This window comes from Aethalodelphis obliquidens, unplaced genomic scaffold (assembly GCF_003676395.1).
Source record: "Aethalodelphis obliquidens isolate GAN/ISIS:26980383/991018 unplaced genomic scaffold, ASM367639v1 scaffold8, whole genome shotgun sequence".
In the NCBI taxonomy this organism is placed as follows: Eukaryota; Metazoa; Chordata; class Mammalia; order Artiodactyla; family Delphinidae; genus Aethalodelphis; species Aethalodelphis obliquidens.
In genome coordinates, this window is record NW_020837952.1 from 15,495,891 (window position 1) to 15,520,533 (window position 24,643).

The 24,643-nt window shown below is 42.8% G+C and overlaps 1 protein-coding gene across 4 annotated transcripts in view; it reads right to left on the minus strand.

Moving 5' to 3' along the window:
* GRIP1 (glutamate receptor interacting protein 1) overlaps nt 1-24,390 on the minus strand; it is a 695,695-nt gene extending 671,305 nt beyond the window's left edge. For 3 of the 4 annotated variants that reach the window (XM_027106947.1, XM_027106944.1, XM_027106943.1), the window contains exon 1: nt 23,702-24,390. In XM_027106947.1, the coding sequence (XP_026962748.1) occupies nt 23,702-23,759 (58 nt within the window). In that variant the 5' untranslated portion in view covers nt 23,760-24,390. The remainder of the gene's footprint in view (nt 1-23,701) is intronic. The other variant, XM_027106945.1, reaches the window with a different exon arrangement.
* Nucleotides 24,391-24,643: the final 253 nt, after the last annotated feature.

Sequence of the window (24,643 nt, forward strand, 5' to 3'; positions counted from 1 at the left end):
TGATTCACTTTGTTGTATAGCAGAAGCTAACACAACACTGTAAATCAACTCTACACCAATAAAAATTAACGTAAAAAAAATTTTTTATAAATAAATAATTAGCACCTAAAAATTAAAAATAAATTTTAAAGCTTTTGTAAATAACAAAAGCTATTATAAAATTAATTAAATAACATTGTTTAGAAAAAAAATCAAGACATCTACACTGCGAAGAATGGGCCATTTTATTCTCAGATTTTTTTTTTCCTTTAAGTTAATTAGCAAGCAAAATACTGTTGATCCTGTGTCAGGGGAGTGAGAAGGGGATACGGAAAGGGATGGGGAGGGAGACACAGACAGTGACAGAGGAAGAAAGAGGTCCAACATCAACTTTTGCTGAGTTTTGAGGAAGCAGGAAAGTCCAGATCATGCTACTGCTTAGAGCCCTGTTAATAAGTTAACAGGAAACACTGTATTACTTGAGAAAAATGTTCTTTCTGCTGTGTTACTCTTCCAACCCCACAGCATGTCTGTTACAGGATGCAGCTTTCCTGTAAGGGCCATCATGAAGGCTGTGACCTTTTGTTTTAGTTTCCTGAGGGGAAAGGGAGTCCCTTGCCCACAGTCTGGGCCTGGGGAGGCCAAACTCTACAGAGAGGAGAGGGCTGTGGAAGCCAGTGTGAGACCTAATGGAATTCCCAGGTCATTAAGGAATTAGCCTCAAGTTTCAACTCAGGTGCAGCTCCATTAAATAGAAGACTGAGAGGAAGATGCCCATGCTGGCTGTAGGCGCGTCCAGACCACTCTGTTTGGAGGCTGCGCTCGCACATGTGACACTTCACACCGCCTGAGAGCTTTGTCCACAATCACCGACACCGGTCAAATGCTGGTGATGACACCAGGGATGCCAGCACCGCCAGCACTGCCACCGTAGCCACCAGACCTGCACCAAGTACAGGGATGACTGGACACACTGGCCAGGCCTGAATAGTGGACTCCTTAGAGGGGAACATGAACCTGAAACACACACGACTAACTTCCCCAATTCCGGGATACACATTTTGGCTGAAGCACACCCCAGCGGTGAGGCTGTCTTTACTCAGCTCTCTGGAGAGAAGAGCACTCCACAGAGAAAAGATGGAGACAGAGGGGCAGCAGCCACTTTATCATCTGACGAATCTGGAAAGGAAGCAACCTGAGCTCTCTTCACTGACCTCTGCTTCCCAACTGAGTTCAGCCTCCAAGTCAAAGCCAACGAGTCTTCACCTCCTGGCCCCCTGGAAGGGGCAGGAACGTGTACAGTATGGTGCTGAGAGCAATGACTGCAGAGACAGAGGACCTCCGTCCTCAGCGCTCCGCTCCATGATGCAATCTCACGTGAAAGGGCAAGTATGCAATCCACCTGGGTTCCCGTCTACCCAAGACTCCTGACACTGCTTCAGTTCTCTAACCAGGCTTTTTGCTCTATGACTAACTCTAACACGACTGAATTTCAGGCTGATTTTAATAATTTTGAGCCCTGAGTTTTCTATTTTATGGTGCATTTACATAGGTCATAATAAATTCTCGTACAACCAAAATACAGAATGTCCTGACCTCTGCTCAACATTTTAAGCCATTATTGAACTCTTTTATAACTTTAAATTTAAAATATCTTTATTTTTAATTCAAACCCAGTTTTCAAACACAAAGCATAAAAACAATGCCTAAACTTAAGGGACTATCTAAAACATTTCAAAACACAAACCAATTACACAAAATAAATTTATGCATAAGTATAGAACATAATTAAAGTTTATTTAGGATCACAGTAGTGGGATCCTTCACTATAGGAAATAATGCTTGAGTGGAAATTTAAATTCCCTCATCTTACTTTAAAAGAGGAAAAGGAAAAAACACACCATTATCCTAAACAGCCGTTTTCATAATTTTAATTATATTATTGCACTCTTTATGGCATGCAAAATAAGAAGACTAAAGAATTACTAGGCTGTTAAACTTGCATTTACCTAATCAAATTGACATCGTGTTGGACTTTTTGATCTGTTGAATGTAAGTTTTTATCTATTTGATATACAATTACCATTTACTACAGAAGTGTTTTAACGAAAGCAGCATCTTAAAGGCTTTTAAACATATCAGTAAAACCAAAGATGTTTTAGGAGCTCAATAAAATCATGAATTCTGGTAGCTTTAATTAAATCTATTAAATTCCCATCATAGCTTGGACATAAGTTCCTATTTTCCTATTTAAAGAGAGTATTGCAAACATATAATAAATAACAGCAATTAAGTTTTGTGTTTATTTTTCTAACTTAAAAAGCAATATATTTTTATTGTAGAAAATTTGGGACATAGTGAAAACTATATAGGAAAACAATCCACAATCCAATTGCAAGATAACTGTTAATATTTTCATGCACTTCCTTTTAAGCTTTTTTCTGTTTTGCTGGGTTTTTTTTTTTTTTTTACACAATTGAGGTGAATACATTTACAATTTAATATCTTACTTTTTATACCCAACATTTAAGAAGTCTGCATTTCCCATGGTATGGAAATCCTCTTTTTAAAAATCATTTGGAGCAAAGGTTTTGTTCACTGCTGTGTCCTCAGCACTGAAGCAGTGGCTGGATATTTGTAGGATAAATTAATCATCAGATGACTTATCCTATCATTTATTACCCCATGACCACCGTTCTGCACATACAGGCTGTTCTCAATTTTTCACTATTATGGGTAATGCCATGTATCTTTTTGCATAAAGACTTTTCAGGGTTTAGGATTATTTACTTGGGATCAAATTCCAGAAGTTGAATTACTGGGCCAAGTCTTGTATAAACAATTTTAAGACTTCTGATACCAATCATCAGATTGCTTTCTCCAAAGTAGTACCTTTGGAGTATCTATTTCAGCACTCTTTTTGAAAAAGCTTTCCTGCTCTAACAGATAAAAAGTTATCTCGTGGTAGTTTTACTTGTAGGTCTTTAATTACCTATATTGACTATTTCTCCAAATATGTATTAAACATTTGTATTTCCTGTTCTCTGAGCTGTCTAGCCATATCATGTAGCAATTTACTCAGTCACTCTGAATTCCTTGCACCAGTAGCCATATTCTTCTATTCCCTGGGTGTTTCCTCTTTCACCTCCTTTTCGGCAAAAGTTGGTTCTGTTAAATCTCTAAATAAACTTCAAAACATTGTCATGTTCACACAGGGACACACACACCCAAATTTGATAAAAATTTTTAAAACATTGTTGCTTTTAACACAATATATATACATTGTAGAAAAATTAGAAAGTATAGGTAAACAAAAAGAAAATAAAAGTCACAGATAAGCACTGTTTACACTTTAGTATGTATCTTCCCAAATTTTGCTCTATGCTATACCATTTTTAAAAGAACATATGTGGGATCATGTGTGCATACTGTTTTGCAATTGTTTTTTTACTTAACTCTATTTCATAAACAGCTTGCCATATCATCAAATGCCCTTCATGGTATTTTTAATGCTAACAGAACACTACGGTAGATAATAGCGTGGACTTTAAAGGCATACAGCTATGAGTTCAAATGTTGCCTCCAAAATCCAAATTAAAAGACTTAGTTTCTTGGGATCCCTGGCGGCACAGTGGTTAAGAATCCGCCTGCCAATGCAGGGGACACAGGTTCGAGCCCTGGGTCAGGAAGATCCCACATGCCGCGGAGCAACTAAGCCCGTGCACCACAACTACTGAGCCTGTGCTCTAGAGCCCGCGAGCCACAACTACTGAGCCCATGTGTCACAACTACTGAGCCAACGTGCCACAACTACTGAAGCCCATGCACCTAGAGCCTGTGCTCCGCAACAAGAGAAGCCACTGCAATGAGAAGCCCACGCACCGCAACGAAAAATAGCCCCCGCTCGCCACAACCAGAGAAAGCCCGCATGCAGCAATGAAGACCCAACGCAGCCAAAAATTTTTTTTAAATAAATTTTTTTAAAAAAAGACAGTTTCTTTAAGCCCTTTGCTCATCAGTAAAATGAGGATAACAATACTTATTTTATACTGATTGTTGTTTAAATAAAATAATACAATTTATAAAGCAACTTAACAACATGGTGATAACAGGTGTTTAATAAGCATTTATCAAATCAAGGAAAATTTGATTAAAAGTTATTTTGTTTTAATTTCCATCTCTTTGCTTTTCTTGTATATTTGGATTTGTACTTCTGTGTGCACACACACATGTGACTTGTGCTATGCCACTCTTCACATCTTTTTCATATTTCTTTTTTTTTATAAATTTATTTTATTTATTTTTGGCTGCGTTGGGTCTTCGTTGCTGCGCGCAGGCTTTCTCTAGTTGTGGCGAGCGGGGGCTACTCTTCGTTGCGGTGCCCAGGCTTCTCATTGTGGTGGCTTCTCTTGTTGCAGAGCACGGGATCTAGAGCACAGGCTCAGTAGTTGTGGCACATGGGCTTAGTTGCTCCACAGCATGTGGGATCTTCCCGGACCAGGGCTCAAACCCGTGTCCCCTGCATTGGCAAGCAGATTCTTAACCACTGCTCCACAGGGAAGTCCCAATCTTTCTCATATTTCTACTGGGGTGCTTTTTGTCCTTGTTGCTTTGAATTCATTTATTCATTTATTCATTCACTCATTCATCCAACAATGACTTATTAAAAGCTACTGTGTGCTTATTTTATCAAGGATAGTAAACTTTTATCTTTTATGTTGCAAATGTTCTTTCTAGTTTATAGTTTGCATTTTAATTTTGTTTATGGTAGGTTTTGGTGTACAGAAATATTAAATTTTCATGCATGTATTCTATTTCTTATTTTTTGTAACATGCTCAGAAATTTCTTCTCTACCCTAAGGGGATCCTTTATTATTTGGAGTGAAAAACCCTGTTTTTTAAAAAAAAGTCTGAGGCCTGAAATGAAGAAAAACAAAATAATTGGTTTGATATAGAACCACCTTTATAAAATATCTGTTTTGCACTCTAATTTGTTTTTCAAGAGCAGGCCTAGCGTATTCATTATTTGTGTTTCCGGCAACTAGCACAGATATGACACATAGTAGGTTCTCGACAAATGCTGACTTTCCTCAGAGAGAATAGAGCAGTCAGAAAAGGCAAACTCAGTAACCCAACATCAGAATTGAGAGGAAAGATCTTAATTAGGCTGACACTACAACACTACAGAGAAAACATCAAGAAAGTTCAAAATCAAACATTCTACAGCACTGTCGTTCTTCTGTTGTTGAGGAGATAACACCTGCTCTTAACATTTTCTCAAGCCCCAAATAGCACTACTAGTCTATGGGGCAACATTTCTCTAAGTGTGCTCTGAACTACATTACCCTTCAAGATGCTCCAACAGCAAGAATCCTATGATCAAATAAATTTGACAACCACTTCACATTGCTTTACCCCTTCTCGTCAACTCACCCGCATACCAGAGGCACAATGAACTTCTGCATAAATAAACCTCTGAGAAACTCTGCAGGTACTCATTTTCAAAGGAGACAGAGAAGAAACTGAGTTCAGAGTTGATCTGGGGTACCCAGACAGAAAGGAGGGAACCAGGGAAATGATGGGTCCTAGCAAAAACTAAAATCAGTATTCTGGGATTCAGGAAGATCCTGGACAAAGCACATACTTAGGACACAGAAAAAGACCAACGACTGGAGGAGACACAGACCAGGCAGGAGGCATTCAAGGATGTCGGCAGGACTTAGGTTACATGGTAGACTGGGCAAGAAGCAAGCACCAGCATCCTGGAAGATCATGCGGCAGGAACCAGGAACAGGAAGCAGGGACCCAGGCGTGGCTGAAGATGGAACAGAGAGATGTGGCAGCCGCATCACCCCAACCAAGAGCTGGGCTGGACCACAACATGCAGTGGGATCCCTATGGCTACCAATCATTTGCTTCCGAGCCAGGCTAATTATTCAACACTCATTTACTAGGGGCAGGGCAATGCACTCTGTGCAGGGATTTTTTAAAATTTTCCACTTGACGATCTGTCCACTACGGTAAAAGGCGTTATGTGTGAGAGCTTGGATTATAACCAGCCCCGTGTTCCTGATTTATTGCAGTGATGCGTAGCATGCATTTAGACTGGTACCCTGGCAGTACGTTCTTTAAATCTACTGTGATGGGACAGAGTACCAAGGGGAAAGGGCCATCAGCGCTGACGTCAACCACAAACCAAGTTCTCCCAGGCAGGGTTCCCCTGGGAGACTCAGAACCGGGTTAGACAGTGAACAGAGTGGGGTCAAAGAGGTAACATCTAGGCATCAGTGGAATGAGAAGCCAGGCAGCTCCTTTGGCTGTAAATAATGCAGGGTTCCAGGGGCAGAAGGGGTCTGGGCTGGCAAAAGAATCCTCTCTGGATCCCAGGTTAGCTTGGTCACAACCCTGTCAGAGTGGCTCTGCTGTTCTTGCTCTGTATTGCTTTGCATTTGCCTGTAAGCATTTAACTGTAGTGTCGACACAAAATCTTCATAAATCATCACGTCTTTGCAGGTTTTCTACACTGAAGGGTAATAGTTTACTTGGTGTGTTTAGTTTATTGTCTTGGTTTAACATATCTTGAAAGCCTTGCAGTGAACAAAGCTATTCTTCAAATGCCGTCACTGACAGGAAAAGAACTGGAAATTGTGATTCACGAGCTTGATGTCAAGCCGAACCACATGTCAGCAGTGAAATAAATGGAGGCATATGGTTTTAAAATCAGTCCTTTTACCCTGAAACAACGAGTTTCAGGCCCTTAAGTCTGATGCAAATTAGCCTAGATGAATTTCTAGGTTATGTTCATAATCACTTTTTCAAATACTTTTAACCAGTTGTTACTATTACCAAATATTTATATTAGCGGCAGAAATTTGTGAATGACCCCCCCTTACTCCTCACAGGATACAGGGATCTCCAAACATCCTGGCACCCACCTTGAAAAACAATCCTCAGGTAACTGCATCACCCACAATTACACAAAAACCTGGACTTATCTTGGTATCATCTTGTAATTAGTATACTCCTCTAGATTTTACTGACAGGTACCCTTAGAGCTACTCTTAAAAGCTACTACAACCCTGCAGAGTACGTGTTGTTATGTTCTTGTTTACAAAGGAAACAAAGGAGAAGCCAAATAATTTGTCCAAGGCCGAAGAGCCAGTTAGGGTAGGAGTGAGTATTCAAATTCCATTCTGACCCTACAAGCCGAAATCTCTTAATTATCTTGTAGTATAGTCAAGTTGCCTAAATTGTTTTCCCATAATAGAAAGTAAACTTTTGATCACTGAATATCTTTCCTCATCCACTGCATACATCCCAAATCTAGATGACATGACAAGGAACCCAGGAGGGGCCTTCGATTCATTTGGGAGTCTTCCTTAAGTTAAACAGTCTGCAGGAGGTGAAGGGGTCTAGATCAGTCAATCAACAAGTGATTACTGAACACCTCGGGCTTTTTTGTGCCAGGCATGACGAAAAAACATAGGGAAGTAATAGAATTGATCATTATTCTGATAGTCTATGTTGGGGGATGAGGGGGGAAACCGAGCAAATACCTTGGGAATTTAGAAAGAGATAAAGTAGGGATCTTGTGAGAATAAAGAATCACTGATACACAAGCAAATGACAGTTCACATGTAATAGGAGCCTAGGAAAATTAGTTGTTAAAGAGGTGCTTCGTGGGGAGGAACAATTGCATTAAATCGGTTTCCTTAATCTAGGTGTGATTCATGGTTATGCTGAAATTTGAGGTTATCTACCATGCAATCAACCATATCTAAAGAAAAAATATTGTACTAGTTAAGAGTGCATGTACATATGAAACACTGCCTTAGAACCAAGAACGAGGCTATACAGGGACTTCCCTAATGGTGCAGTGGTTTAGAGTCTGTACTTCCACTGCAGGCGGCATGGGTTCAATCCCTGGTCAGGGAACTAAGACCCCGCATGCTGTGCGGTACGGCCAAAAAAAAAAAAAAAAGAATGATGCTATATAATAACATTATAAATGTTTTCCTAAGAGTACATATAAACATTCCCTAATAGGTCTGCCATGTAACTATTCAGCCCTTTGGTTTCAGTAATAAGAAAGGAAATTAAGTACTGCTTCCTGTATTTCATATCAAGAAAAAAACAAATGACATAATAAATTATTCAGTTAAAGGCCTTTTTTATTTCACTCCATTAGAGTATAATGAATTGGCTTAGAAAAATTAGGGTAAAATATACTAATCTTCATTTTACTGGCATGTTATTACACACTTGGTAAAACCAACTGGACTTATCTAGGGCCAGAAGGAGGCTGTTAGAAAGATACTGCTTTCAGTTCTCTTCTAAGAATCAACAATGAAAAAAAAGTATAGATAAAGAAATATGTAAACTATTCAGGTTTGCTTTTTAAAAGCACCTTGTCCTTGGCACAGCTTCTTCAAATGCCACATATAACAAGAACAAAAATGATTTTTTCACTTAAAGCAATTGCATGATGTAATCCAATCATGTGTCCTGGTACCAGGTAGTAATATACTCTACTCTTGACTTGTACATAGTTTTTGCCTCTAGATAGAGGGGAGCAGATAGGCTTATTTCTTTCTTACCATGATTTTTCATAATGCAAACTCATTTTGTCTCATTTATTCATTCATTTCACAAATATTAAATATCTACACAGTGCTTTGCACCATGGTAGGCGGCGTGGACATAAATAAGGCCACGACACAGCTGCTGACACAACAATCATATCTCAGAACATCAAGAAAAAGATTTTCACTATAAAACACTCCTCGGCCATTTTTCTGCTTTACAACACCAACTGTATCATCAACAGAGGTATATTCTAGCAGAAAATATTTATAGTTTTAAGGCATTAAAGAGCACTTTTCAAGGGGCAGTCCACAGATTGCCAGTACTGGAAGGGAAACTCTACTCATCTTCCTCCTTTCTTCTTCAGCCCCAAAGGGGAGACCAGGAACAATATGGGAGTAGTACTAAAATTGTTCCTGTTTCCTCTTCCCCTGGAATCAAGATGGCGTAAAGCTCAAACGCAAACCCTGAAAGCAAATCGTAAATAGGAACATAACTACTCCGTCATCTGAAAACCATTTCTCTTGCTTTCTTAGTACCACTGCCTTGGCCCCTCAATTCACTCAACAGAGATTTACTGAGCGCCTACGGCAAGCCCAATACTTCTGTGTGCTGGGGATGGAGCAGTTAACAAAACAGATAAAATCCCTGCCCTCGTGGAGCTTCCATTAACAAAAAGCAATAGGCTATACAACATACGCATAAAAAAGTAAAAGAAATAGCACGTCCTAGGGTGCCATGGGAAAAACGAAAGCAAGGAAGAGAGAGGAGGGGTGTTGGGGAGGTTACTATTTCAAGTACAGCTGGGAAGGGAGGCCTCACTAAGGAAGTGACATTTACACCAAGCCTTGAAGAAGGTGAGAGAGGGCGTGACACAGGCAAAGGGGGGGGGGGCGAAGAAAGACCCTGAGACAGAAGCCAACTGGGTGTTTCTAAGGCCAGGGTGCCTACGGTAGACACAACGGGAAACCACTAAAGTGTTTTGAGCAGACCTCAGATATTTTAAAAGGATCACTATGCCTGTTCCGCGTAAAATATTTGTCAGAACAGAAGACAAGGGGACAAACAGAAAATCCAGCTTGGAGGAGAATGCAATAAGCCACATAAATATAGATGATAGTGGCTTGAACTGCGTTGGATGTGGCAGAGGTAGATGACAATGGTCAGATTCGAGATATATAATATTTTGAAGGTAGAGTCAACGGGATTTTCTGACAGACTGGATGTGCAGTGTGAGAGAAACAGAGGGTCCCAGGAAGATACCAAGGGCTCTGACATGAACAAGTGGTAAGATGGATGTGCCATTTACGACGACGGGGAACACTAGAGAGGAGCGGGTTTGAGGGAGCGAACGAGGAGCTTGAGTTTGGATATGTTCGGTAAGTTGCTTGCCTGTTCGACCTTCAAATGAAGATGCTGGAAGTCCTGTGGACAGGGAAGCCTAGAGTTCAGGAAAAGGACCAAGCTGGAGACACAAATTTCGAAAGCATCGTGTATTGATGACCAGATGACAGCACAAAAGAAGAGGAAGCACAAAGACCAAACCCTGGTGCACTCCAATATTTAGATATCAGGGACCTAAGGAATAAACCAAAAGAGACCAAGTAGGAATGAGAAGGGAAGGAGGACAATGTGACAGTCTAGAGGCCAAGTGAATAAAGGCTTCCAGGTGGGGAGTAGTTAATTATCTCAAATGCTTCTGATTGGTCAGGTAATACGGGACTGAGAATTAGCTAGCAGGCTTAACAATGTGGAGGTCACTGGTCACCTTGGTAGAAGGAGACATAATAGGGTACAAACACTGGATTGGACTAGGTTCAAGAGAGAATAAGTGGAGAACTATTCAATATTAAAGAGTGAATACAGACAAATTTCTCAAGGGATTTTGCTTTTAAGAGAAGCAGAAAAGTGGAGTGGTAACTGGACAGAGTAAGCATCAAGAGAGGGTTGTTTTTTAAAGTGGCTGAAATAACATCATGGTTGAATGGCAATAATTCAGTAGCGAGGGAAACTAACGATGCCGGAGAGACAGAGAATATGCTGGAGCCGCGTCCTGGAGGGGGCACAAGGGCATGGGACCTGATGCACAAGTGGAAGGCTGGCACTGAATAAAAGCACACAGTTCAACCGTAGTAGCAGGAGTGAAGACAGAATATACGGGCACAGATGCAAACAGAAGTTCTCTTCTAATGGCTTCTACTTCCTAAGTGAAATAGGAAGCAAAGTCTTTAACAAAGGGTGAGAATGGAAGCAGAGGCAGTGAAGATCTGAGGAGAGAGGAGAGAGCAGGAGTATGGGTCAGCTAGGAGAGCAGAGGCATGAATGAAGACCAAGCAAATGTAGCTTGGTAACCCAGCAGCACTAGAAGTGCGCTTGAGAGTGGCAATCTTGAAATTAAAGTGAAACCAGTCAGCTTGGCCGAGTGTTTTTCTCCAACCATATTAAACGGCAGAGGCAAAAATTAGGGTGGTAGAAAGTTGAGTTTAACCAGGTTTTCTAGATGAGACCTATGACATGGAAGAGGGAAGAGGAAAATAAGAGTACACCCAAGAGACTGATTATATGAGATATGAAGGAACTGAGACTGGAAAGAAGGGAAATGAGGACGTGAGAGGGGTGTGGAATAGTAAAAAGGGGGTGAGATCAAGGGGTTTTAGGTCCTCGTGGGATTGAGGATTACTGGAGTCAGGATCACAGAGACTGAGTTAGAAAGACAGGTGCTGACTGGAGAGCAAGACACGCGAAGATGAGCCAGAGGGGAGCAGTCACTGGCAGTGACAAGGTTGAGGGCAGCAGTTCTCAAACAGGGTGGCTTTACCACATTCCTATAAGTAAGTGGGCGTTCCAAAAAGTTTTTGGTAATGTGGGTGAGGTCTATTCATATTTACCATATTAAAATTAAAACAGAAAATTTGTAAACATAAGGATATACAAGTACACATTTCACTAGCTGCCAGAATGAAGATGTTCATCACATGTCATGTAACCTCTGAAAACTGCTGTGCACTCATAAATGCATGAAAGTCCCAATGGCAATTCATGTCTGAGTATCGTTATGGAAATAACAGACCCTCGGAAAGTGTCTTAAGAACACTCACTTTGAGAACTGCTGGTCTAAGGAGTGGCCATGAGGCAGACATAACAACGGAAAGAGAGGAAGATGCAGGGCTGAGAAACGAAGAAACTAGAGGGACAGTTTATGTGAAGACTGAAATCACAAGAATTATGACAGAAGTAGGGCTGGAACAATAGTGCGCCAGGAGTGAAAGTGGTCAAAGACTGCAGGAAGTGACTGCAACAAGGAGAAACCATGGTTTGTGTGGTCTGATGGCACGAGATTCAAAATTCAGGATTTTTAGGAAGGAGAGAAGAACAGTCTGGAAGTAGCAAAGAAGGACAAAGAGGACCTTCTACTCCTCCTCCAAGGGTATGTGAGAGAAAACTGCCACCACTTGAGAGAGCACAGGGGAAGCAATGAGTATGTCACCTTCTGTTCAAAAGGAGCCGTTTCCAGACACTTAAAGATGAAATTTATAGGAACATTACCTAAACCATTGATTAATCTTCTGTTCCTGCCCGTTCTGGACTGAATGTTTGTGTCTCCCCCACTCCCAACCCTGCCAAATTCCTATGCTGAAACCCCTGACCCACAGTGTGACTGTATTTGGAGACAGGGCTCCCAAGGAAGCAATTAATGTTAAATGAGGTCGTAAGAGTGGGGCCCTGATCCCACAGGATTAGTGTCCTTAAAAGAAGAAAGAGTAGAGAACTCTCTCCACCCCCACCCCCCAACCTCGTGCATGCTCCAAGGGAAGGCCGTGTGAGCACACACAGACAGGAGGCAGCCACTGGCAACCCAAGAAGAGCACTTTCACCAGAAACTGGCCTTGCTGACACACTAATCAAGGACTTCTAGCCACCAGAACTGTAAGAAAATACATTTCTGTTGTTTAAGACTCCCAGCCTGGGGTATTTTGTTATGGCAGCACAAGCAGACTAATACACTGCCCTCCCTGCTTCTTCAGCATGAGCAGCAGAGGCTGAGAGGGTAGGATTCTGAGTCAATGTAGTTGTGGAATGCAAAGCCCAGATCACACTTGATAATTTTAGATGACTGCTGGCAAAAAAACTAGGGCTACTCTTTGGTGGTAGGGTAAACATATATGTATGTATGTATGTATGTGTGTGTGTGTGTGTATATCTGCATTCAAATTCACTAGAAAGCCAGATGAGGTGCTTTCTTATTTCTTAGTAGATGCAGCACTACGGGTATCTGATTCTAGCCTGGCAAACTGTCATTCTCTTAACTAAAATTATAGGGGGGGAAGTGAAATAGTAATTGAGAAACTAAATTTATATTCCCTTGTTCAAGGTTCACATTTAACGAAAATGTGCTCTGCACATACTAGAAAATTACATATTTAAAAAGAAACACTTGAATTCATCTGAAAAATCTAATTTTAAATGCCACTCTCTTTTTTTTTTTTTTTCGGTACGCGGGCCTCTCACTGCCGTGGCCTCTCCCGCTGCAAAGCACAGGCCCTGGACGCACAGGCTCAGCGGCCATGGCTCACGGGCCCAGACGCTCCACGGCATGTGGGATCTTCCCGGACCGGGGCACAAACCCGCGTCCCCTGCATCAGCAGGCAAACTCTCAACCACTGCGCCACAAGGGAAGCCCCCGCCACTCTCTTTTTTTTTTTTTTTTTCACTCTCTTTTAATCAACAATCCTGACACTTCAGAAGAGGGCAAGGTAGAAATCCTTATGACTAACTAAGTTGAGGATATTAGTGCACTTTTTCAATGGAAATTCTGAATATTGATAACAGTAGAAATACTTGACATCAGAAGGTATCAAGAAGGAAAGCTATTCTCAGATTATATATCAGAATACATGAACAAATAAATATCTACTACATTATTATCTGAATGTTCACCTACATTATTTTCCACTGTTTTGCTGTTATTTTTAATGTGCTAACAGGTAAAAGCTACATTCATTAACTTTTTCTCAAATGATGAACTGTACCTAAAAAAGATATAAACTCTAGTAACTTATGCTGTCAAACTATCAAATTTTCATATTGTCTGCTATATTCAACAACTGTGAAACCAAAAGAAATGAACACTTCACCAGTAAAAAATATATTTATTAATTCTAACATCAATTCATACAAAAAGTCTTGATCTCTTCTAAAGATCTTTATTCTAAATACAAAGTAAACCTTTAAAATACATGAATAACAGAAAATGCACATTGCAATTACACGACCAACCATGAAAAGAAATATGTCAGTTCTCAAGTTCACACGTTTGCTGATGAAATTCAAAGGGCAGATTTCTAATAAAACTATTAAGTGAGAAAGGTGTGTGTACAAGGTAGGCCGAGAGAAGGTATTGGTCAAAATTACTTGCCAGCCTCAAGCTACATTATCTCTGGGCTGTTAGACAGTTCTTCTCTATATCTTTTTTCCCTGATATTCAGATCTTAGGGACAGGTGTCCACCTAATGATGGCCTATTGGACTCTTCTCCCTTATTATTTATTCACCCTGCTGACTCCTGTCCCTTCCAGTTTTAAGTTTTCGAGTCATTTAAGCCACTCCAGATATCTGGGACAGCAGAGAAAAAAGAAAAAAAAAGAAGGGAGGGACAAAAGATCAGATGTAAGTATCCAATACCCTGCAAGGATTCAAGACTCGTGACAAGTACAAAAGGAGAGGAAAACTAACACCTGTTTGGTTTTGAGGACATTAGTAAACATTCTGACCAATGATCCGTCTTGCTAGCATAAAGGTCCCTTACTGGGCATAGGCAGAATTCAAGGTAGCACTGGAACAATACAGTGGCAATACATGCAGAAGGTGGCATAAGACAGGTAGGGATGTTGGCACCTCCCAAGATCCCACAAACTCCATAATGATTCAGGGGAAATTGTTGTGTTCTCTGGCTCCCAGGAGGGATATAGACATGTTGACAGGACTGGAACCTAGATAAGGCCTGGGGTTTGACAAAAAGGTCACAGGCTGGATGCTACAACCAGACTCAATGGCAAGATCCAGGAAGCCCTAATCAGCTGCCAGGATGACATTCAAAGACCAAATGGGAACAGTCACATTTCAGTGGATACCAGTCACCAGGCATGCCAACTCCAAAGCAGTGGACGCAGTGAGGGTCACACAATGAATAAAATGCCCTTCACCCAGGGCCATGAGGATACAGAGCTTTCCCGTTCACCCGAACGCCGTCTTGGGAATGAGGGAAGGGAAAACCCTTGAGAAATGAAACAACCGAAGAGTCTTTAAACAGGAAACTAATGTGCTCTTAATGGACAAGATCAGGTGTTTTCAGTGGGAATGGGATCTCGAAGGCAAAGTGAAAGCAGCTATAGAAAATAAGTTACATTTCATTTGTATATTTTAATAGTAGTGTGTCCATTTTCACACACACATACACCCATCCTTCTGAACTCTGCTTCCCAACACTAGCTACATAAACATATTCTAAACCAGTACTATCCAAAGTGTGGTCTACGGACAGTGCCAGTTAGAAAACTGCTTATTACCCATCCATGGTTAGATGAATACTGAAAATGAGGGTAGGTGTTTAGAAATTTCTGCAGCAGTCTGGCATTGCCCCAACATCTAAGTCCGTGATGAATGGGCTCATCTCACTGAACACGACATAGACAAGTGCAGGTGTGGTCAGACTCACGTGGGGAGTTTCACGTGGTGCAGTCACTATAGGACCACATATCAGACTGGGGGATAAACAGCCCTTCACAAGTAGTCTTAGAAGTACTAATGTAGATCAGCCTAATACTACCACCAACTGCATTACCAATACTGGGGTTTGTATTTAGGATCACAATGGTGCAAAACAAACCAATGAGAAAAGAGAACTTCACAAGCAAATGACATGTTCATGCCCCGGAAAGACCAGGTGACATCAGACTGTTGAGACCAACGTTCCATGGGAGTTCAACTAGGGAAAAAGTGAAAGTAGTTCAACTACTTTCCACAGCAGCAAGTACCATATTCATACTACAAAAGGGAATTTTGTTTCAGGCAAACAATATCAAGTCGCATGAAGTAGATGCTGTTCACTTGGAAGTTATTGATTTTTTTGGTAGTTTTGTTTACATTTCATTTGTAAAATCTGTTTTGGTTCTGTGGTTGTATGAGACCTGTAAGCATCAGGAGTTTACACCTAGTTTTACGTTAGTACATATTTAAGTAACATAACAGAAATAAAGTCAGCAGTGGAGGTCTGCAAGAATTTTTGCTTCCTTAAAAAGGTTCCATACATGATTTCAATTTGAGAAGTAATGGTGTCTTGGGGTTTGCGTTGAGGTCAGAAGCCTAGGCTGGAGAGTAGCAGAAACTGAAGAGGGAGAGGTAGCAAGGTACACGCAGCATCTGAGCGGGATGCTTCCAAGCCCAGTGGGGAAAGAGGCTGCTTCCAAGAATTGTGCAGCCTGTGTGTATATGTTGTAATTTAGTTACATCACTTGAGTTATTTTGTTATCAATGGGAGCCTAAGGGGGGGACTCTCATATTTGAACTTCATTTTGGAAAACTAAGAATTAAGATTCTTTAATGAAAGCTTCCAGTTTATGAAACAGAAGTTATGCAATAATGCCTCCATCCAGAAATGGTCAGCTAATAGATGTGCTTTAAGAATCTCAGTCTTGGGCTTCCCTGGTGGCGCAGTGGTTGAGAGTCCGCCTGCCAGTGCAGGGGATGCGGGTTCGTGCCCCGGTCTGGGAGGATCCCACATGCCGCGGAGCGGCTGGGCCCGTGAGCCATGGCCGCTGAGCCTGCGCATCGGAGCCTGTGTTCTGCAACGGGAGAGGCCACAACAGTGAGAGGCCCGCGTACCACAAAAAAAAAAAAAAAAATCTCAGTCTTTCAACAACTTCTTCCCTTCGTAATGTAACCACGTAGCAATAATAGCTTTCACCCGATAACAACTTTAGGAGGTCTGTATGACAAGAATCATCTCTACTTTCAGATGAGCAAATGGAGGTTCAGACAGGCAGGCTGTGCCTAGACCAGCTAATCAAGAACATGGCCAAGGGAGGACTTTAACCCACTTTTTGAATTTTGAGTCCAATGTAAGAATTATTTTTAAACTTTATTCATAGAGAATTTAGTTGTTTTCAGAAAATAATAATTTTTTAAAACCCCACCCAATTCTGTTAGTAGGGGAAGACATTTCTCTAAGATAATAACTACCACTTTTCTCTTTTTCCATTAAAAAAAAAATCACTTTAAATTCCAGATTAGTATTCGGATATAAGTGTACAGGATAATAATTATTTTTCCTTTAAGATTAGATAGTATATGAATTTTATATAATTAGAAGAAAAAACTAGTGCATACTAAGCTATCATGACCCAGCCTGGTACCCACTTTGGTGGTTGTCTATTTTTACATTATTCTACCAGACTATGTTTACATTTTTCCCCTACATAGATTGGGGAGGGGGGAGTAAAGAAAGGCAACATGTAGTGGAAAGAATACCAGGCTTTGTATCAAGGTACTGGGTCTCAAGCCACAACTGTAAATCTAATCAGTATCTTCACCAGAGACTTACGCCCTCCACATTTCCTACATTCACCTGCTCACCAAGTCCTCCTCCGGTACATCTCTGCATGGCCTGCAACAGGGCAGCAGATTCCTACCTGATTCCCACCTCTCCAGTCCCTTCTTTTTCTTTTTCTTTTTTTTTTTTTTTGCGGTACGCAGGCCTCTCACTGCTGTGGCCTCTCCCGTTGTGGAGCACAGGCTCCGGACGCGCAGGCTCAGCGGCCATGGCTCACGGGCCCAGCCGCTCCGCGGCATGTGAGATCCTCCCGGACTGGGGCACGAACCCGTGTCCCCTGCATCAGCAGGCGGACTCTCAACCACTGCGCCACCAGGGAAGCCCAGTCCCTTCTTTTTCTAATCTTCCCTCCTTGCTACCGAGATGACCTTTCTAAGACATAAATCTGATCCCTTCACTCCTCTGTTGGAAATCCTTCAATTAACTCCTCATCACCTGCTGGACACAATCTGAACTCTGCCACCTGGCATACAAAGTCCTTCCAAAGGTGGTCTCATCTTCTCCCACCCAGTCTCCCCACCACTTGGGGAAAGACATATTCTTATTCGACAGTCCATATGCATATTCATACTCTGCTTCAGCCCCTTAAGAAACCAGTAGTGGTTCTTAAAATATTTTATTCCATAATGCTTTGGAACACACCATGCCCCCTGCCTGAAATATCTGTCCTCACATCCCCTCCCAACCTTCTGAACTCCTCCCCTTCCTTCAAGTCCTTTAACACTTCCTCTGTGCCACCTCCTTTGAGAGCGTCCTCAGAAGCTTCCCTCTTCCCACCTGCCCTCGGCACATTCAACCCCTCTTCTCTGCTCCCCCAGAGCTAATCTGTACAGGAGGAGAGAGGCTATCATATCCATGACTCTGTAACTATGCATAATAATCTCCTTGACAATGGGAATGATGATTTGCTCATCCCCAGCACCCAAATGTCAGTTAGTTGTCAATAACTGTTTACTAAATGTATGAAATGTGGCCTTGGGCACATTTCCCCCTATACTGGAGTTTCTTCTTCTTCATGAGAGGGTCAGACCAGAATATATCAAAGACCTTGGCCTCATAAGGCTCTGTGTTTCAACACAGCTTTTCACAAAACACTGGACTTTCTTTTTTACTGGTTTATGAAGTTTTTAAAGGATAAAAACTTATTTAAAGAATAAAAACTTATCATTTCATCATCAGGACGCCTTGAGGTGTCAAGTTTACAGATCTATATCAAGATAGTGTAAAAATAATACCGGTTGCCATTACTGAGCCTTGAACTATATACAAGGTACTGACAGAAATTCCCCCACACTTTTTAATTTCATTTACTCCTCCCATGAGATAGATGTTCCTTGTCCTCATTTTAAAGAAGAAAACACAAGGACTTTGAAAAGTTAAAAGATCACAGAGCTAAGAGGTGCTGAAGTGGCTTTAAACCCACAGCTGTTTGACTTCAAATACCCTGTCCTCCATCACTCTGCTGGGTGAGGCAAAAGAATCTATCCAGGACACTAGCCTCCTCTTCACATTCTACACAACACCTGATTTAGTACTTAAAGTTTAATCACTGTTGAAATAAAAGGCGGTAAGAAATTCAATCAGGCGCATTTTAATCAGCAGATATACTTAAAGAACGTTGACTTTCCCATGAAACTGACAACACCCTTTGGCCACTGACCTGTCTAAATAAATAGATGTCCTGAATATGGAATTTTGTTCCAATAGATTTTTATATTTATATTCAGGACACCTTCGAATTTAAGGAGAAATAAACTTTCCTAAAAGATAAAACAATAGATTCAAACCCAGGTTTTGCTCTTGTGTTTGAATAGCATTCTCTGTTAGATGTGTTACTTTGTATTACTACTATTCTTGTATTTTTTATTACTGAACTACTATTGTAATTTAACTGAAAATAAACTGATCAAATCCTAAATGCCTGTAACCACCAGCCTTCACACAGCATTTAATGTAACCATTTTAAAACCCATGATAATCAATTCTCAATATCCTTTACCAATTTAAGTTGATCCTTCTTTTTTCTTCATGAAAAACCAATAAAGCTGCCGCAGAAAAAAACATTATCTGATGCCCCTTTGGCCACTGGGCCTTCTGATAGATAGCCAGGCCGAGAGCTCAGATGGATGGCTTTAATTAAATAAAAAGTTGGCAAAAGAGCAAATGTACAGTGGCTATTAACAATATAGTAGTTTCCTAGTTCATCGCAGTGAGGGAAAATACCTAATTCTTGTTCATTCTTGCCTTCATGGCAAATACTCTGAAAAAAAGGAAAACTATGTAATATTTCAAGTCCTTGGGGGAAAAGGCATTCATTTACATGAGTCTCTTTAAGTTTAATCAAATAACTCCACTTAGAAATATGCTGACATGCCAATCCTTACAGTTAGGGTTAATAAATCTACCTAGCAAAGACAGTTTTTCAAAAGCCCAAAATAAACTTTGGAAGCTTTTCCGCAGGATATGTAACTACAAAACTCTCCTCGTGAATTCTTAATGAAATATTTGGTGGAAGTTTATTAAAATTCTGTCCAAAAGAAAAACCGTAAGACATTATAATGTTAATACAATGCTAAAAACCTCATCTTAGGAAAAGTAACAATTTCTTTTTCGAATTATGTCTAGAAACGGGTGCCCTCAGTCTTGGCTTTGTAAGTTGAGGCAAATTTTTTCATTCTCTGAGCATCACTTTCTTCCACTGTCAGGGGAAATAATAATACCTACCTTACTGGCACGTGGTAAGGACTATACCAAATAATGCTCGGGAAATGTCAAACACAGTGCCCAGCGCACAGCAAACTCTTGTGCATTTTGATCTCTTCTGTCTTCCCCACAGCATTCCCCAGTCAAGACTCAAATTTCAAATTGGACTTTTTATTAAGCAGGTTATGTGGGGTAGGGTCACCAGATCTCCTTGTGATGTGGAAAATGAAACAAACCAAAGATGTAATAAAAGCACACTACTTAAGCCCCCTGTGCCTTCTCATACATATTTTATAAACACTAATTCTTTACATCTAATAAGATCCAAATACTCTCATCTGACAGAACAGAAGCAAAACCCCAGACACAGTAATTCCTACAGGGGTCCAAAGGGAAGTCCTCAAGTTCACTTGTAGACCTCCAAAACTTATGAGAAGAACAGAAAGGCAAGAGGGAGAGGAGATATATAAAATGCATACATTTTCCCATGGAGAATATGTATACACCACACACACAAACATTTACTAACCAAGTCCACACAAATCAGAAGGGAAGCTACAAGGCAAAAGAAAGGCATCATTAATTACTGAGGCACCTATCCCTTTACACTAAGGTTTTCCTTAACAACTATATTCTCATTACACACGATCAGCTAATAAGCAGATTAAAACAACAAATGAATTGCTTAATTTAATTTGCTTGGAAGGGATATTAAACAGAACAGTTTTCAGAATCATTTATCTTCTTCTAAAACATTTACCCAAAAGTGTATTAGGCAGTTTCTAAATGGATTGGGTTTATCAGCTCAGGCAGAAAATCGGGGGGAAGACAGAGAAATGTGTCCTGAATTTTAATAGCACGTGGGTGAATTTTTACCGTACATGGGTGAATCTTAACATGTCATTTTGGAAATGACGGCATTTCCTGCAGCAACTCATATGTTACAGTTTCTCTGCTCAGCACTGCATGCAGTAGCAATAGTTCACTCAATATCAGCTTGACAGAGGCATTCAAGGTGAACCCAAGTTATGAATGGTGTGTAGGTATGGCATGAAGTCATATGGATTGGCCAGACCTCTCTTTGTATGTGACAATACCAAGAAGGCAGGTTCCCTAAATCTTTGAATTGAGATTAGCGTTTTTTTTTTTCAAGAATAACGCCTAGAAATACTTGTTCAAATACATGGTCCTTAAAGAAGCTAGCAGCCTGTATTAATTTGCATTGTTTCAGAAAGAGATTTAGCTAAATAAAATCTACATGAAAAAATGGTATGCTAGAGTAGTCTCCATAATGGGTTTTAGAATGTTTAAATGTAAACTGGGGTTGGGGGAATGTGGAAAGAACAATGGTTCTATGAGCACAACCAACCTTAGAATTTAATGGTAAGATATTATAAATGGGCTTTTTGGTCAATGTTATCCCCAGACAAAATTTAAAATGTATTTGTTCCCTTTATGTTCCTTATTTTCCTAACCAACCTGATAGTTTAATATTTCTGTTTATATTTGACAAGAACCTAATTCAACACTATTTGAATCACTTAAAAGGAAAAATGCTAAATACAATCTGATTTCAAATGCAAATAGAAAACTGATCATTATTTTACAATAAAATTCTTCCAAAACAGTAAGACAATCTCAAGTAGTATCCTCTGACACATGCGTTAAAAATCAGTTCATTCAAATATATGTATATATGTATACATATATGTGTATACACACACACACAATTGAAACACAAACACCAGGTAGGAGATTTTAAAAGGAACAAAACACACATTTGTGCATTCCCAATGAAGCAGCACCTCAAAAAGAAATGCCACAACCAAACAAAAACAATACTAATTAGAAAAGCATCACTTAATATAAGCAAGAAGTAAGAAACTTTTTAGTGAAAAAAGACACCAGGTAACAAACGTTCCCTGTTTTCTCCTACTGGAGAAGTTAAGGCAGAATACCCAATTTCTGACTCAGATTTTTATGTTCTGGAGGAAATTCAGTCTTATCTCCAACAAGCAGATTAGGCGATCATCTTTCAAAGTTACCATATATTTCTAAAAGACATAAAAGTACATTTTGTCACGCTCCAAAAATCTACCCATTTCAGCATTCTGATAAAACTTGTAGGCAGCACTGCAACGGTTTTTTAGCAAATGGATACATTTAACACCAAGTCCACTGTGACGCTGAGTTGACAGGACAGACACTCCACGCTTGACAGAAGGCTTTCATTTAGTGCTTTTACCTGGTTATAAATTATTGGTACTACTATTTGCACCTTTTAAGATATGACCTACTAAAGGGAAAAGCAGAAGTTTTTCTAAAGCAGGGGTAGCATTTTGAGTGGGTGAACGTAAGTTCGGTCACCAGAACGTGTGCTGGGAAATGAATGCACATCTCTAATAAGGAAGTGGTTAAAAAGGGATGAATTCCCTGAGTCATTAAACAGGATATAAACCAAAGACAGGTTGTGCCACCTAGAGAAAAACTGAAAATCGTACACTCGTTCTTCAGTAGTAACTAGGCATTATTTCCAAAACCTGAAACTTCGGGCGTGCCCAATTAGCAAGCCACCTTCCATACCAACTCATCATTCTGCTGGTTTCAGCTCCCCTGACAACTCTGCCTACTCCACTCACCAGACTGGCCTCCTCACCCCGCCAGCCACGCAGCACCCTTCATCCTCGGCCCTGGCGGTTGCACAGCCCATGCGGACCCAGCGTCCTGAAACCCTTCCAACTCTAAAGCATTTTCCTCGAAGCAGGGCAGGCCGGGGTGGGAGGAGCCGAGGAATAAACCCTGGTGGACCTTGCCAGCCAGGGGCCCTCTGGACGCTAGCAGAGCCACGGCGCACACCCCCCTGGCCCCGTGCGGCCCGTAGAGGAAATTCTGGCACACTCAGTACATCATCTCCAGGTTACCGAGATGAACTCCCCGGCCAACCTCCGCACAATCCAAACACCATGAAATGACCTCAATAGAACCGAGCCTTGGAGGTGCAAAAAAGGCCTTCAACTTTCCTCGCCGCAAGTCACTTAAAGGCAACGTGCCCAGTACACTTGTCAGGCTGAAGCACAAAAGGTCTACAAGCCACCTGGCACCGAGAGCCGCCTTTTACAAAGGAAACAGACAGCAATTACGAAAAGCCCGCAGTCCTGCGGTATTAACTTGACAGCGGGGACTGCACTGGGGCATAACTCATCTCCGAGGCACTCTCAGCCCCAGACCCTCAGTCTAGGGACAGCTTTCCCCCTCCTCCCCTCCCCCTCCGGAGACCTGCGGCAGCGCCCACTTGCCTTCCCCCACGCTCTTCCTCCGCCTCCTTCTTGCTGATTCTCCAGCAACTTTGGGTGGCAGCACCCTCAAAGCCCAGCCCGAGGCGGGGACACCGCGAAAGCGACCACGGGAGGGAGGAGGAAAGTTTGAAAAGTCACTTAAAACACTGCAGGACTACCCCCGCCCCACCCCGGCGCCCGGTCACCCCAGCACCCACCCCGCAGAAGGCCGCCCGGGGCTCCACGTGCAAGTGGGCCCTGGAGAAGCTAGAGTTCCCCCCACGTCCTCTCCAGAAAAAAATCTCTGCCCGTCTTAAAAGTTCCCTACTGCAGCACCCTCCTTCTCCCCCACCCTCACCCCCCCCAAAAAAAGAAAGAAATCTGGAGTTCGCACGCCGCCGCCGCCCGGACTCCCCCGCGACCCCGGAGGGCGCGGCGCCCCTCCCCCGTCGGCCGCGGACAGGTCGGGAGGGAGCCCGGGGAGAGGGAGGCTCCGGGGCGGCCCCCGGCCCGGACCCCCTCCCCGGCCCTCCCCGCCCGGTCGCCCCGCTCACCTCTCTCCTGCTCTTCCGCCTGCAAGCAGATGGGGATATTCTTCTTCCAGCCCGGCATGGTGTCTGCTCCCTGCGCTCGCTCTCGGGCTCGCTCCTCCTCGCCCGCTGGCTCTCCGTCTCCCGGGGCTGGCCGCGCCTCCCCGCGCCTCCCCACTCGCCCTCCCGAGCCGGCCGCGGCGCTCTCGGGGCTGTTCAGCTGGGCTGGGGCGCCGAGGCGTCTCCCGGGCGCATCGAGGCGGCGCCGCGCGCCCCGCGCTCGCCTCAAACTCGTCGGCGGCTCCGGGTGGCTGCGGCCGGGCCGGGCTGGCCGGGCCGGGCAGAAGGGGCTGCAGCCGCGGCGGCGGCCGTGTGGCCGGGAGGCCTGGCCGGGCCGGGGGCGGGGGGCGCGTACAGGCCTAGAGCAGGGGCTGCGGAGCCCCCGGGAGGTGGGCGCGGACGGCTGGAGTGGGCTGGCGCCGCCGCCTCTGTCCCCTCCTCCTCCTCCTTCTTCCCCTTCCTTGTCTCTCCGCCGCCAGCAGGTGGGACTCGGAGCCGCCGCCGCCGCCGCACAAAGCTCCGCCGGCGGCAGGACTGAGGCTGCGGGTTCCCCAGGCGCCTGGTGGCGGAGCCTCCCCCGAGACGCGCGCGAGGCTGAGCGGGCACGAAGGGGGCGCGCGCGCTCACACCCTCCGCGCCCCGGGCGGCCGGCCTGCCAGGTACAGATCCTGGCGCCGAGCCGCGGCTGCCGCTCCTGCCTCCCAAAACCTAAACCGGCGGCTGCACCGGCTTGGACGACGACCTTGCTGAAGTAGTGGGCAGTGTCTCTCCCTCTAGTCCCTCCTCCCGCCGCTCTCCCACCGGCCCGGGCTGTCGCCCCTCCCCCTAGCTGAGACTTTGCAGCTGCGGAGTCGCTAACTTTGCCCTCAGCTGAGAGGAATCGCAACTTTCGCCCGGTCCTCGCCA